Here is a 15437-nt window from a genome sequence, read left to right as displayed (position 1 = left end):
TTCCCGATCTGAAGGCCAGGAATAGGTGGGGTGCTGAAGAAAGTATGAAAGGCTAGGTGAGGCGTGCTATGGAATGCAAGACTTACCCGGGATCTCACTCTAAGGAAGCTCACACTCCCACCAGGGCGACCACTCCTGGGGCACATTGCACCATAAGTCCTCACACTTACCCAGCCTAGTGACTTCGATGCTGGGGGGCCATGGTTTCCACCAGATGACTTTATCAGCCATCGACCAGGCGTACTAGCAAGTGCACCAGCCCAGTGTGTATTGTGTATCAATGTGCTAGGGTTGTAGGAGAAGGCCACCTTCTCGAAAGATACTACACTTGATCTTGGCCAAAAGGCCTCCCTCGGAAAAGCCTGATGCGATAGTTGCTTCGCCTATGTATGCTGCGTTCTCAACGTAGCAGCACAGCTAACAAGGGTGGAGACTAATGTGAGTATCCCCTCCGCCCAACCTCCCATTTCGTAGAGGCACAAAAAAAAAAAGAAAGTTCCTGTTTGAGTTCTTTCTTCCTCTGTCAGCCATGGCGTCCACCGATCTGAGAGAACAGCTGGACTGCTCCATCTGTCTGAGCACTTATACAGATCCTGTAATGCTGAGATGTGGACACAATTTCTGCCGGGTCTGTATTGGTCGTGTGCTGGATACACAGGACGGGTCTGGAGTTTATTCCTGTCCGGAATGCAGAGAAGAGTTTCAGGAGCGGCCGGCACTGATGAGATGTTTAGCTCTGTGTAAGATCATGAAGACTCTCCAGCGTGATGAACCAAGTAAGGAGATCACTGGGATCTGCTGCACTTACTGTGTGGACTCTCCTCTACCAGCTGTGAAATCCTGTCTACACTGTGAGGCTTCTCTGTGTGAGAAACACCTAAACGTTCACAGCAAATCAGCAGAACACGTCTTATCTGATCCCAGCACTTCTCTGGAGAAAAGGAAATGTTCTGTCCATAAGAAGATCCTGGAATATTACTGCACTGAGGACGATTCTTGTATCTGTGTGTCCTGCAGTCTGGCCGGAGAACATCGAGGACACCGGGTGGAGACGCTGGATGAGGCCTCAGAGAAGAAGAAGGAGAAACTGAGAAATGTTCACCAGAAATTGACCACAAAGAGAAAGAAGACTGAGGAACAAGTCAAGAGTCTGGAGGAACAGAGGAGAAAAGCTCAAGAAAAAGCAGCTGAACAAGCGGGGAAAGTGACTGCCCTGTGTACAGACATCAGGAGACGGGTGGACGACCTGGAGAAGAGTATCCTGAGTGAGATCTCCAGGCAGGAAGAGAAGATGTCGCTGTCACTGTCTACTCTGATCCATCAGCTGGAAATAAAGAAGGACGAGCTGTCCAGAAAGATGAGACACATTGAGGAGCTGTGTAACATGGCGGATCCACTGACTGTCCTACAGGATCCAGATATTGGTGACTTGTGTGATCCTAAGAAGGAGGGAGGGGATGAGGACACAGGGGGACATGATAAGCTGCCCCATGATGGAGATGACCTGGATGTGGCGGTGATGTCTAATAAGTTACACATGGGATTACTTAGTATTTTGACTGAATCAATGTCAAAATTTTATGTGAAGGGAAGTAACGATCTTAGTATAAGATTAGACAAATTGTCTTTGGCTTCAGCTGTCGAAAATAAGAAGAGGACTGAAGCCAAACCGAAACAGGTTACTATTCCGCAAAAACCACCAATGCCAAACATAGCAGCTACTTCTATGGGTTATCTAGAAAATAATTTTTATGGTTTTTATAAGTAGGAATAAAAATTGCTTTGTTTTTTTTTCCCATACTGCCGATTTGTCTAGTTTGCATAATTTTAATAACATATCCCTAAAGATTAGTGTAGGCCCCTCATTTATACAGAGCAGGTGTACGGGCCCTCGCCTCTCCTGATGCCGGGGGGCCACATATAGGAGGTTCACTCTAGGTGTAATTGACCATGCCGGTAATATCTAATGTGTTATATTTGCTCATAAATAAAAGTTAAGTAATTTACTATATTTTTGTTTCTAATTTTCAGCAATTTTTAAGTAAATTTGCTATAAACATCTTTCCAAGCAACAGTCCAAACGATAGCCGGCGCTCGCATCTTCTTAGAAGAATTGCTTTATTGATCCAGTAGTATAAAAGGCACAAAAAATAGTTGAACAGAGCAGTGCAAAAATGAAAAAAAAAACCAGAAAATATCCGCTGCGCTCGCAGGCACCATATTTCAGACCTTCACGGTCCTTTGTCAGGTCAGTTTTGTGCTGTTGTGTTCAACCATTTTTTGTGCCTTTTATACTACTGGATTAATAAAGCAATGCCGGCTGGGGTTTAGACTACTGCTATTACTGTAGTATTTTGTCGTGTACCTGGACAGGAGAGCTGATTTCTGCTTTTTTCACATGTTTTTTTAAGCAGGTGATATTGGCAACTGCTGACCCAAGGAATGTCACCATCTGGGCTGGTGCGCGCCCCCGATTATATCGGATGAGTGCTCCCTGTGATTCTCATTCGTACCCACGTTATTCTATGGGGCCGTGCGCATGTCCAATTTTTTCTTTGGTGTCGGATCAAAATCAGCAATCCAAGTCTATGGTTCCATGGAAAATATCGGCCCGCACTCGGATGACATCCGATTTTCACAGACTGACAAAGCAGAGAAGGTGGACAAACATTTTGGTGTTGTTTTCACTCCACCTTTGAAAAAAGTGATCAACGTCTGATCAGCAAAACAGGACCGTTTTTCTCGGATGTAGATTAAGCGGCGGCGTCCACTCACCCTACAGGCGCAGTCAGATGGCCGTATAACATGGACGACGATCGCATCGCAATGCTCGGACTGGCCGGCAGCTCTTCCTACCACTTCTATGCAGCTGTCACGCTCGCGTCCTGAGAGTCGCCGGCCAGTCCGAGCATTGCGATGCGATCGTCGTCCATGTTATACGGCCATCTGACTGCGCCCGTAGGGCACAGGTTGTGGGAAATGGTGGTTGTGGGAAATGTAGTTCACAGTGGTCACATGGGAAGCATTTAAGGACCTTCGCCCACTTCACCCCCCGGGCAGAGAGACACAATTCTGAAGGAGCTGGAGTAAGAAAATATCTGAAGGCTTGGGTGGTTCACTTTAGAGAGGTTATTAGCCTACAGTGAAAATAGATTCTAGAACAATCCCTTTAAATCCTGAATGTTGAGGTCCTTAAAGATTTCAGATTGAGAGGAAAAGGGATGTACAGGATATGAAAAGTCAGATAACTAGTAGGGCAGTTCGACCTGTGCAAATTTTCCTGAAGGTCTCTGCCGTTGGCTCCTCAACAATGGGCCACAATGGGGTCATCAGAGATCATTTCTTTACCGGTTTCTTCAGAAGGTGTCTAGACTTTGAGGTCATCTTTGCAAAACACCCACATGTTTTGTTGGTGCTCCGTACAAACCAGAAACTCTGTAGCCAATGCTTGGGATTATTTTTTGAGGCCCTAACACTGTTAGGGCTCAGTCGGACAGTCATATAAATTGGACCGAGATCAGAAGACAATGCTCGGACTGGCCGGCGGGACTCCCTCCTCGAGCCTGACATCTTCATCTAATTCTATGCAGTTGTCACGCTCGGGTTGGGAGACCGGCTGACCAGTCTGAGCATTGCGGGTCCGATCTTGGTCCCATTTTTATGCCCATCTGACTGTGCCCTTATAGAGATCGTCCTCCTCCTAGGCCATAAAACAACTATCTACAGCAGGAGCTCAACCCAACTGTTCTGCGATGAGTCTCCAACACTGTTGCCAGTCTTCTATTGTGTGAAAGGCTAACTTCACGTCGATAGCGTTGTAGCCATTGGCTGTGCCGATGTAGACGGAGCACCACACTCAGAGCCGCTGAGCTCACCGATTGGCTGCCACGCTGTCGACGTGATGTCAGATCTTCAACCAATACCAGACAGTGTGAGCGGACACTCTGTACTAGACTTGACGATGGTGAATAAATGCCATTTTTTTTTAAATAAACAGACCCCAAGGATTGTGATATTCTGAAAGGGGACGATGCTCTTAAGTTTTGCCCCTTTAATTAAACTCAGCCCCTCAATTGTGTGCCAGCCTAAGGTCTCATGCAGACCTCCGTGCCAATCCGTACCGTCTCGGATCACAATGCAAGGACAGGCCGCTGACCAAAGCATGACGGCTTCATGTCTTTCTATGAGGATGTCACAATTAGATCGGGAGACCCTCAGCGAATTCGTGCCTTGCAATCTAAGATTGGACCGAATGTCTATATGAACCTTAAATCAAGCAGATCAAAAGGAAATAAACATTTATGTTCTCCACAAGAGATCCACACACAAATCTTGCAGGCCGACAAACCGGTTTATTATGAGCTGAGCACAGAACAAAGGTCAGGGTTTATTTGGAAACCACACAGGCGTGGAATAGGGTGTGCACCTGAGAGGTGCAATGTTTTCCTTCGCACTGGAAGTCATGGCGTCTGCGGTTCTGAGAGACGAGCTCGACTGTTCCATCTGTTTGGACATTTTTAGAGATCCTGTAACGCTGACATGTGGACACAACTTCTGCCGGGTCTGTATTGATCGTGTGCTGGATACACAGGACGGGTCTGGAGTTTATTCCTGTCCTGATTGCAGAGAAGAGTTTCTGGAGCGGCCGACACTGATGAGGAATATAGCTCTACGTAACATTATGGAGAATTTCCTGTTTACTCCATCGACACAGACTGAAAGTGGGATCTGCTGCACTTACTGCGTGGACTCTCCGGTACCTGCTGTCAAATCCTGTCTGATGTGTGAAGCTTCTCTGTGTGATAAACACCTGAGAGTTCACAGCAAGGCAGCAGAACACGTCTTATCTGATCCCAGCACTTCTCTGGAGAATAGAAAATGTTCTACCCATAAGGAGCTCTTGGAGTATTACTGCTTAGAAGATGCTACACCAATCTGTTCCAGCTGCTACTTTGGTGGCCACAGAAAACACCAGGTGGAGATGCTGGATGAGGCCTCTAAGACGGAGAAAGATCTCCTGAGGAGTGTTCTGCAGGAAATGACCATAAAAAGGAAAGAGACTGACAAAAGGGTCAAGTGTCTACAGGATCACAGAAGAGAGGCGCAAGGAAAAGCAAGTCATCTAACAGAGACAGTTGCCACCTTGTTTGCAGACATGAGGACCCAACTGGACAACTTGGAGAAGAAGGTCCTGAGTGAGATCTCTAGGCAAGAAGAGCAGGTGTCACTGTCAGTCTCGGATGCAATCAAGAACCTGGAGACAAAGACAGAAGAGTTGACAGAGAAGATCCGCCATTTGGAGATGACATGTAACGTACAAGACTCTTTGGAATTCCTAAGAGAATCGGCCAGCTGGAAACTATGGGAAGATAAGTCAGAAGGTGACGTGACGGCTCGTATTGTATCTGATCTGGATGACGGATTGATCTCGGACACTTTACACAAAAATTTAGATGATATCATATCTGGAGTGAAGAAAATGTTTTGCGTGGAAAAGAATTCTGATGATTTAACAGATCCGACCAAGATGGCATCTGAGGAACGAGGCAATACCTCATTCTTTAGTTTCTTGCCGATAAATCGGCTATTTCATGGTGACAGAGACAGGTGGAGCTTGTTCCCATCCAGAGAGCAACCGACAGCATCTTCGGTCCCTGCACCGTCTGTAGCTCGGGAGCCATTTATGATAATTGATAGTCCTTCTGCTTCCTCCAGGTCAGAAAACAAAGGTTTATTCAGTAACATCCCTGATGTTACGCTGCCAACGTGGGAGAATTGGCTGAAAAAATAACGTGAGCAGATGAACTCGAAGACAAGTTGACTAGAATTATGTAACACATATTAGGCGACTCTCCTCGTAATCGGGGAGGCCGCCTAGATTTCCGTAGGATTTGTTGTGAGCAAGGAGCCATATTGTACATATCGTAACTCCCCTCAATCCTGAAGTTCTCTCCACCCTCAGGCCTTGTAGGGCCACCAAGGGTTCAACACTGCAAGCTGCAGAAGCAAATGAGGAAAGTATCTGTAGGGTCCTGGTCTTGCCTCTGTAGTCAATGAGAGGACCTTGTCTGTGGTGGTTTTTAGGGGATCTGTAAATATTTAGTGGATCTAGGTGGAAATGTATTTAGGTGTATTCAAGGGGGATGGTCTGAGGTCTGCATTAGTTTAGGTGGGCCTGTCTGGGGTTTGTATTCAGAGCGTCTCCGTCTGAAGATGTTTAGAAGTATCTAGCGTGAATTTACAATCATTGCCAAATGTTTATATAGTTAAACCTAGGACGTTAAAGCCCTCCTAAACCACCAAACCTGCCCCCAAAGGCCCAAAAATGCCCACTTTTAGGTAGAGTTTTGCACTAGGATTGCACTTTGCTTCATGGGACTGTCTCAGTTAAAATTGGGTTGTTGGCAAATATGATTTTAGTTCGGGGGTCTCTACTTACTAGAAGGCCATCAGAGGTCTGCTGTTGTGAGTTCATTTTTCCCTTCACCATTGTGGTCTGATGAACTCCCTCCTCTGGTGAAGGAAGGTAGTGAGGCTGATTACCAAACACCTGGGCAGCTAGATGATGACTGGGTGGCTGGAATTGAGGACTGGATATAAGGCTGCCGACGCCCTTTTTCCTGGCTGGTGATTTTCCTGCTGGATTCTTGGAGACCAGTCTGATTCCTGCATCTCAAAGCTAAGTTTTTCTGCTCTGCTTTGTACTCTTCAGTTTTGTTTTAGTTTTGCCTTGTTTTTTGAAAGTTCTGCCATCCCCGGCCGGGAGTGAGCTGAATTCCATTTTTGTCTCTGATCTGTTGATCTTTTGCTCTGTCTTCAGAATATACCTGAGTGCTGATATAGTCTTTTGAAGCCTAGCGACTTCAGGGCCTGTTTTTCCTATCAGTTGGTTGGCTCATTTTGATAGGGTTTTTGCGGATGGCAGACAGCAGCTTTCCTATCCTGTCCTATGTAGTTAGCTTGGGCCCCATCATTTGCTCAACCTATCTTTCTATCTGTGTTAGTGTTTTCATCTTGCTTCACCGTCATTATATGTTGGGGGCTGCCTATTGCTTTGGGGTCTGCTCTGGGGCAGTTAGATTTCCCCTTTCTTTCTTTAGGCTATGTAGTTCTCCGGCTGTGATCGAGGGGTCTAGGGCACCGTAGGAACCCCCCACGGCTACTGCTAGTTGTTGTGGATGGGTTCAGGGGTCTGCAATCCGATAGCTGCCAACCTCTCTGGTTTTTCTGGACTTAGCTGGTATTTTGTTTTTTCCTTCTTCGGTGACTCATCATAACAGTCTGCATTAGTTCAGAGTCTATCTGGGATTTGCTCTGATTAAGGGATTCGGGGTATATCTAGGTCAGGGTCCCATAGCTAGCTTTTTAGTGGGTACCCGCTCATTGTCATTATCAGTGCTGGTTGTTCTGACACAGCCCTCCTAGCAATCCTGCCCCCTCTGAGAGTAACTGTAGCATGGGACACCACGTGTAGTCCCAGCTAGGATGAGTAGGGATAGGCGGTATAGCAAAGTCAAGCAGCCACATCAGACCGGAGCCTGGTGAACCGTCCCTTCTGCGACGGCATCCCCAACTCCTGGCGTGACAACCTCATTACAATGTGACATACATTTGCCATCACAGTAGGCTGACTAATCAGAAAAAGAGCTGGGGATCCTGGCAGATAGGAAGCCGTTATCACAGCTCCCGTCTGATTGTGGCAGAAAACTGACGTGACCAGGTCCCGCGAATCTATTCACACCATCTCTAGTCACGACACCTGTCAGGGAGTCTTTTCTGGGTCTATATATATTGAGGGAGTTTGGGTTCCTTTTTTTTTGGGCTTGGTTCTCTGTCTGTGTAGGAGTGTATGTGGGTTTAAGGGGCTGGTCCCAGCTTTACATTCATTTTCGGGTGTGTGCTACTTTGGATTCCAGTGCCTTAGTGTGGGGTTGTAAATTATATAAATTATGGTGTATATATAAATATTACATTTCTCCTTGCAATTATGTTATGAAGGGGAAGCTATATTCTCAGTCCAAAAAGCAAACACTGTGACCTGCTGTACAGGGCCGCACTATGGCTTCCTGAAGTTTAATTAACTGTATATAAGGTGATACGATGGCTAAAACTCCTACACTAGGCCTCATTTATCACAACTGTCCGTGCTACACATAGCAACCAATCAGAGCTCACCTTTCTTTCCTCTCACTGTCCAGGAGCAATGAAAGCAGGACTCTGATTGGTTGCTATGGGAAACGGGCCTAGTGCAAGGACGGAAGGATTGAAGCCTGTCGATAATGTTCTGTACCTCATTAACATTGATAACATTTTAAAATACTTAGCATCACATTAATATTTCTAGAATTAATCTTAAGACATGTTGTAATTGTTTCACCGATCTGCCTAAAAGATCCGTAATCTGTGTGTGATAAAAATTTCTAAAAATTAGTAATATATATTTTTTTTATAATTCTTTGCCATTTTCAGGATGTATGTCCTACGTCTGTACCAGAATATTTTAATGCTTTTTCGACTCCTTTCATTATTCTTACATCTGGAGCTGAAAACTACTTATAAATGGGGGTAACGAGGGATGGACCCCATAGATCCCAAGTATCCAAGGGACGGGCCATCAACATCATAAACCTGGACAACCCCTTTAATTATAGCCCTGAATATCTGCTCCTGGGGAAAACAAGGACTAGTTGTGTAGGAAGTAAAGGGGGTTGTCCAGGAGTAGAAAAACATGGCTGCTTTCTTCCAGAAAATTGGCCACTTACGACAACAGTAGAAACTTGTGGCTCCGTTTTTGAGAATAATGCAATCATTTTTTTATTTTTTTTATTTTTAAAGGTTTTGTTTTCTTTTGTTTTTTTTTAGAGCAAATCCAGTGGAAAATCCACTCCACAGTTCAAAGGAGAAGTTTTTTTTTATTTTTTTTTCTTTCTTCCCGGAAGGGGTTTTTAAAAATTCCTGGTGGGAAAAAAAAAAAAAAAAAAGTGGATCTTGATGGAAGTAGCTTAAAAAAAAACACAACTATTCCAAAACCGCTTCAGGATAATAAAAAATCCTCCAGAAACTGCCCAAAAAGGAGCGTTTTCTGTTTAAAAAACAGCGGCCTGATTCTGGATGTTTTTTTTTCTTTTTTTTTCGTTCTATCCTTTGTTCCCCCCAGAAGCGGCATCAGGTGCGGGTGACGATGATTATCTTCATCTCCCTAAGGCTGTGTGCACACGCTGCGGATTCTGCTGCGGTTCCGCAGTGGTTCTGGCCCCCCTGCGGGTTCGCAGCAGTTTTTGCTGCGGTGTACAGTACCATTATTCCCTATGGGAATAAAAAACCGCAGTGCCAGACGGTGCAGATTTTTCCGCGCGGCTTTGAAACTGCAGAAAGAATTGACATGTCAATTCTTTCTGCGGATTCCGCTGCGGTTTGCCATCTCCTCCATTGTGGAGATGAAAAACCGCAGGCCAATCCGCAGGTCTTTTGACCTGCAGATTTACCTGCGGATTTTACAAAATCTGCGCGACCAAATCCGCACCACAATCCGCAGCGTGTGCACGTACCCTAAGGGTGTGTGCACACGCTGCGGATTCTGCTGCGGATCCGCAGCGGATTTGGCCGCTGGTGTACAGTACCATTATTCCCTATGGGAAATGGAAACCGCTGTGTAGACGGTGCGGAATTTTCCGCGCGGATTATCTGCGGTTTCTAAACTGCAGAAAGAATTGACATGTCAATTCTTTCTGCGGATTCCGCAGCGGTTTCCTATCTCCACCATTGTGGAGATGGTGAAACCGCAGGTCTTTTGACCTGCGGATTTATCTGCGGATTTTGCAAAATCCGTGCGGATGAATCCGCAGCAGATTCCTCAGCGTGTGCACGTACCCTAAGGGCTCATACAGACGTCCCTTCGTGTTTTTCACGGATAACATTAATACCTACAAATAGGGAATGAGGTTTTTATTTGCTGAGTTTTTGGAGCAGAACTTGAGCAATAACTCCAGGTTTTTTGAGGAGGATTTTGGAAAGTTTTCTCCAAAAACTCAAGAAAACACTCAGTGTGAACATAACCATAAGATGTGTATGTGCACACGTCATCTTTAACCCGCCAAGGTTTACCACGCGTCAGGAAAAAGCCGACAGTCTTCGCGGGAGCTTTTGCTACGGTTTTTGTAGAGGCTCTTCTTCTGCCAGCATCTTAAACCATAACGAAATATATAAAAACAACTTCACCATTTCCAAAAAGTAAGAAAAGACTGAACATATATTACGTTCATTGTTTGTGTCTGATTTGCGATTGCTTTTTCAGGTGTAATCTGCTCGAAAAAGATAAGTTCTCTGTTCCTATGCCTACACACTTAAACAGTGTGCTCTACTGTCAATAAAAAAAAGAAAAAGATGTTGGGGCACAATAAGTTTACACCATTTTTTGTTTTATTTTTTGCTGGGTGTATGGAGGAAAACTTCTCCGAAAATCACAAGAAATAAAAAAAAACAAAAAAAAAACAATCAGTTGTGATCTGAGTTTCTTGCTCTGATAACTCAGGGAAAAAAAAAAATCAACCTAAGGGCTTGTTCAGACTTCAATTTTCTACATTCAAGTGCAATTTGGTTTTTTTTACACTTAATCCTATGATAGTCTATGGGATTGTTCACTTTTGACTTTTTTCCCACGGACAAGTAAGATATTGACCCTATAAGTAAGATCAAAAGTTTCAAAAACCAATGAAACTCTGACCATTCCCCTATGACACTCTGAACAAAAACACTGATGAAACCGACAGTTTTTCTCGTACCAGATAAATCACTGATGTCTGAATGAACCTTAAAATTTGTTTTTTTTTTTTGCAAAGTTTTCGGGATCAGAAACTCGACTTAAAACTGGTGTTTTTTGAACACCTTGTGATTTTTGGAGAGTTTCTGCTCTGAAAACTCAGCAAAAAACCTCAAACTCTAAGACTATATGCACACAGGGTCTTTATTTTAGCGAAATGAGCGGAAACTTTCCAAATTCTTCTCATGAACTCAAAACTCCTCAAAAAGTTAGGATCGGCTCTGAATTTTTTTTTTTTTAGCGGAAACTGAGCAGAATTTCCAAATTTTTGGAGAATTTTTGAGGAGGATTTGAAGAGTTAGCACTCAGTTTTTTAAAGAGTTTTTGGAGCAGAAACTGTGTGTGCACATAGCCTTACGCAATACTCAATCTACAGGTTTCTCCCAGATGCAAAGAGTCATCAACCTTCTCAAAAAAATCATTTATTGTAAACATAATACCGATAACACAGATTCACATAACGATTATCGGCAAACTCAAAATTTGAGTGCAAGTTTGTTTTCACTTAATACTTTCTAACTTATACAGTTCACACACACACAATAATAGAAAATCATCATCTAAAAAACCCCACAAACAAACAAAAAAATTTGCAAAACACTTAAAGGGGTTGTCTAGATGAGGCATGACGCTTCGCATTATGGTGATGGAGTCAAGTGACTGTATCGTCAACATACCTCCCATCTTTTCAACCACAGTTATGGGACATTTCTAGCCCCACCCCTGCCTATCTAATGGATAATTTTTGGACATATTTGCACAAGCCTGACCACCTTTGAAAGCCGTTGGTAAGTGGCGCAATCATATGACCATATCTGGGACTATTAATGGGCCACTGTACGGCATAGATACAGGGGTTGACCCACTAAACACACATCATCACTACTGTAGGACCCCCTCCATGCCTAAAAGAGGACTAAATGAAGTGGTAGTGCCGGATGCTCGGCCACCACTTCATTCTCTTCTTTAGGACTGACTAATGTTCCGTTAAGTCCCGTAATAGTGAATGGACCCCATTTTCGGGATCGGCGAGGCTCCCAGTAGTGTACACATACTGGTCACTATTATAGTGTAGTAATTGGGCACTACATGTTGTCCGATATCTGGTGATTCCGATACAAGGTGCCAGGTGGGACGAGGATTACAAATATTCCGCAATTTGAGACACATTTATAAAGTGCAATACAATGTTATAGTAAATCAGTGGAGTAGTAAAATACAGTAGGAGGTAGACTCTGACACTACGTAACTCTCCGTCACCCATGTTCCTCCCTCGTTCCCCACATGAAGACGTAGTCACCAGTGCAACTCAAAGTGTCCAGTGACCATTCAAGTAGAGAAAGTGGTCACCTCAAACAACAGTTCTCAAGAGGAGAAATCATCATGGACGTCACCAGCTCCCCATTAGGCCACCAAGATGTTGAAGTCATGATCAACGTCACCAGTTCCTCACTAGGCCACCAAGACTTTGAGGTCCTTGACCGCGTGGTCCTCAGTTTTACACTCTGCCAACACACGGTTGAGTCTTACGTAACGACTTAAGAGATAAGTCTGGAGAGCTGACCCACCAATGGCCAACAGCAACGCCCAGAAACCAGGAGTCATTTGGAAAAGGTCATACTGGTCCCAGTTAAGAAAGAGGTGGATGCTTGTCCCTACGAAAAGTCCTACCAGGCTTAAGACATTTAGGCCCAGTTCAAAGTGCCACAAGATGTCATCCTTGAAGCCCTGAGCTACGACCATGGTGACAAGGCCCATGAGGACAATGACCAGAGAAGAATACGTTAAGATGAGGGACAAGGTGGCTTCGTAGGTGAAGAGCTTTGAGTGCAGGTCCTCCAGTTGGGTGATGCAGCGGCAGCCACCATCGTTATTGGCGTTGTGTAGGCAGAAGTTGTAAAAGCCGATCTTTTTGCAGCCATCGATAAGGAAGTCTCCAGCTCCGATGAACAAGGAGTAGGAGAGGAGAATGCAGATCAGGGTCTGCGCTACCACGATTGTGTATGCCAAATATTGAAGGCTCGGACTCTTCTTCTGCTTCTCGAGCATCTTGTCCTCCATCCTCTAAGACGGTCCAAACCCTGTGGAGAAAACAGAAAATCTTCTATAAATTTTTGGGGTTAAAGGATCCTATAAAAAAAATCAATATTCTGTATGGACGCAACCTCCACAAATCCTTGTCCAACCCCCTCACCCATGGTGGTGACCAGATAGGAATAGGAGCCAATGGGTGGAAAATGAGCAGTGTTTTTATAGATGGAGGACAACCCCTCCCAAGGAGACCCCGGGATTGCAGCTGTCACCGGTCAATCAAGTCTTCACCCGCTAGGGAAATTATGCTGTTGACCCCATTTCCATCACAGACCCCTTTTCTCCCCATAAAGGAGGTGGGATCCACAGCTACCAATCATTAATGTCATATCCTGAGGAGATGTTCCTATTAGTTGGGGTTAGAAGACCCCTTTATAGAAGGTCATGTTCTGATGATACATTGAAACTGTACACAGCGCCACCTAGAGGACAGAAATACATAAAATGTCCCTGTATAGTAATAGGTGACCATACAGATAGTAAGTATTTGCTCCTAAGTAATTTATTTCCAGGGTACAACAAAGACGCAAATCACATTTGCCAAAGTGCACTACAGCAGAGTGACCACCAGAGGGCAGCAGAGAACACACAACCTGAGATCAAGAGGAGAAATCAGCAGAATTGTGAATGCAGCTCTGAGGTACATGGTGTAACTGATGATTGGCTCAGGAGACCGCCAACTGTACACACAGACGGCTATTTTACCCTGAGATAACCGGTTACTTTACCTGCAGTCCTATGTAAATTTATAGGGACACAGTGCCAGGAGATGGTCGCAGTGCTGCTGTCACTCGTCCTTTCGGTTTCCAGGAAGGTTATTGTAGGTTGTTGTGACTCGGCTTCCAAGAAACTGAAACCCACAGTCCTCAGCGACTTACATGGGGTTAGATGTCATTACATGTGATTTGCACAGGACTGCCTACCTGAGTGTAGGAGCTCAGCGACACAAGACCCCTTCTATGTCAGAGAGGCGACCTGTGGGGAAGAAAGAGTTAACGTTAACTGATTAATCACTGGACAGGATGGAAAAAAGCCATTAAAGCCAATGCTCAAAGACCCCAGAAAATGCATCAATGTATCTCCATGAGGCTGATGAAGACTGCAGAGTGGTCTCCTGTGGCCCTCTATACAGGGTGGTCTCCTGTGGCCCCTCTATACAGGGTGGTCTCCTGTGGCCCCTCTCCCCTCTGTATAGGGTGGTCTCCTGTGGCCCCTCTATACAGGGTGGTCCCCTGTGGCCCCTCTCCCCTCTGTATAGGGTGGTCCCCTGTGGCCCCTCTCCCCTCTGTATAGGGTGGTCTCCTGTGGCCCCTCTCCCCTTTGTACAGGGTGGTCTCCTGTGGGCCCCTCTCCCCTCTGTGCAGTGCGGTCCCCTGTGGCCCCTCTCCCCTTTGTACAGGGTGGTCTCCTGTGGCCCCTCTGTATAGGGTGGTCTCCTGTGTCCCCTCTCTCCTCTGCACAGGGTGGTCTCCTGTGACCCCTCACTGCCTCTGTATTGGGTGGTCCCTCTCCCCTCTGTATAGGGTGGTCTCCTGTGGCCCCTCCCTATAGGGTGGTCTCCTGTGGCCCCTCTCCCCTCTGTATAGGGTGGTCTCCTGTGGCCCCTCTGTATAGGGTGGTCTCCTGTGGCCCCTCTTCCCTCTGTATAGGGTGGTCTCCTGTGGCACCTCTCCCCTCTGTATAGGGTGGTCTCCTGTGGCCCCTCTGTATAGGGTGGTCTCCTGTGGCCCCTCTTCCCTCTGTATAGGGTGGTCTCCTGTGGCCCCTCTCCCCTTTGTACAGGGTGGTCTCCTGTGGGCCCCTCTCCCCTCTGTGCAGTGCGGTCCCCTGTGGCCCCTCTCCCCTTTGTACAGGGTGGTCTCCTGTGGCCCCTCTGTATAGGGTGGTCTCCTGTGTCCCCTCTCTCCTCTGCACAGGGTGGTCTCCTGTGACCCCTCACTGCCTCTGTATTGGGTGGTCCCTCTCCCCTCTGTATAGGGTGGTCTCCTGTGGCCCCTCCCTATAGGGTAGTCTCCTGTGGCCCCTCTCCCCTCTGTATAGGGTGGTCTCCTGTGGCCCCTCTGTATAGGGTGGTCTCCTGTGGCCCCTCTTCCCTCTGTATAGGGTGGTCTCCTGTGGCACCTCTCCCCTCTGTATAGGGTGGTCTCCTGTGGCCCCTCTGTATAGGGTGGTCTCCTGTGGCCCCTCTTCCCTCTGTATAGGGTGGTCTCCTGTGGCCCCTCTCCCCTCTGTATAGGGTGGTCTCCTGTGGCCCATCTGTATAGGGTGGTCTCCTGTGGCCCCTCTCCCCTCTGTATAGGGTGGTCTCCTGTGGCCCATCTGTATAGGGTGGTCTCCTGTGGCCCCTCTTCCCTCTGTATAGGGTGGTCTCCTGTGGCCCCTCTCCCCTCTGTATAGGGTGGTCTCCTGTGGCCCCTCTCCCCTCTGTATAGGGTGATCTCCTGTGGCCCCTCTCCCCTCTGTATAGGGTGATCTCCTGTGGCCCCTCTCCCCTCTGTATAGGGTGATCTCCTGTGGCCCCTCTCCC

The 15437-nt window shown here is 46.3% G+C and overlaps 4 protein-coding genes across 4 annotated transcripts in view; 2 read left to right on the top strand and 2 right to left on the bottom strand.

Moving 5' to 3' along the window:
• The first annotated feature begins 296 nt into the window (after positions 1-296).
• Positions 297-2011, top strand: LOC141083321 (E3 ubiquitin/ISG15 ligase TRIM25-like). The gene has a single exon (XM_073567500.1). The coding sequence runs from the start codon at positions 530-532 to the stop codon at positions 1766-1768; it is 1239 nt and encodes a 412-aa protein (XP_073423601.1). The 5' UTR covers positions 297-529; the 3' UTR covers positions 1769-2011.
• Positions 2012-4442: 2431 nt separating this feature from the next.
• On the top strand, positions 4443-8898 carry LOC141083320 (E3 ubiquitin/ISG15 ligase TRIM25-like). The gene has a single exon (XM_073567499.1). It carries the CDS (start codon positions 4463-4465, stop codon positions 5789-5791), a length of 1329 nt encoding a protein of 442 aa, XP_073423600.1. The 5' UTR covers positions 4443-4462; the 3' UTR covers positions 5792-8898.
• Positions 8899-12271: 3373 nt separating this feature from the next.
• TMEM140 (transmembrane protein 140) lies at positions 12272-12880 on the bottom strand. Its single transcript, XM_073568096.1, has one exon. It carries the CDS (start codon positions 12878-12880, stop codon positions 12272-12274), a length of 609 nt encoding a protein of 202 aa, XP_073424197.1.
• The window catches only part of AGBL3 (AGBL carboxypeptidase 3), a 101316-nt gene continuing 98649 nt past the window's right edge, over positions 12771-15437 (bottom strand). The window contains exons 21-22 of the mRNA XM_073567498.1: positions 13834-13885; positions 12771-12900 (exon numbers count right to left, since the gene is read on the bottom strand). Coding sequence (XP_073423599.1) covers positions 13848-13885 — 38 coding nt within the window. The 3' untranslated portion in view covers positions 12771-12900; positions 13834-13847. The remainder of the gene's footprint in view (positions 12901-13833; positions 13886-15437) is intronic.

This window comes from Dendrobates tinctorius, unplaced genomic scaffold (assembly GCF_039654945.1).
Source record: "Dendrobates tinctorius isolate UK_male_01 unplaced genomic scaffold, ASM3965494v1 ptg000020l, whole genome shotgun sequence".
In the NCBI taxonomy this organism is placed as follows: domain Eukaryota; kingdom Metazoa; phylum Chordata; class Amphibia; order Anura; family Dendrobatidae; genus Dendrobates; species Dendrobates tinctorius.
This window is presented reverse-complemented; position numbering and strand designations above follow the sequence as displayed.

Excerpts from the sequence above, each read along its gene's own strand:
- LOC141083321 (XM_073567500.1), top strand. The coding sequence starts at position 530 with ATGGCGTCCACCGATCTGAGAGAACAGCTGGACTGCTCCATCTGTCTG.
- LOC141083320 (XM_073567499.1), top strand. The coding sequence starts at position 4,463 with ATGGCGTCTGCGGTTCTGAGAGACGAGCTCGACTGTTCCATCTGTTTG.
- TMEM140 (XM_073568096.1), bottom strand. The coding sequence starts at position 12,880 with ATGGAGGACAAGATGCTCGAGAAGCAGAAGAAGAGTCCGAGCCTTCAA.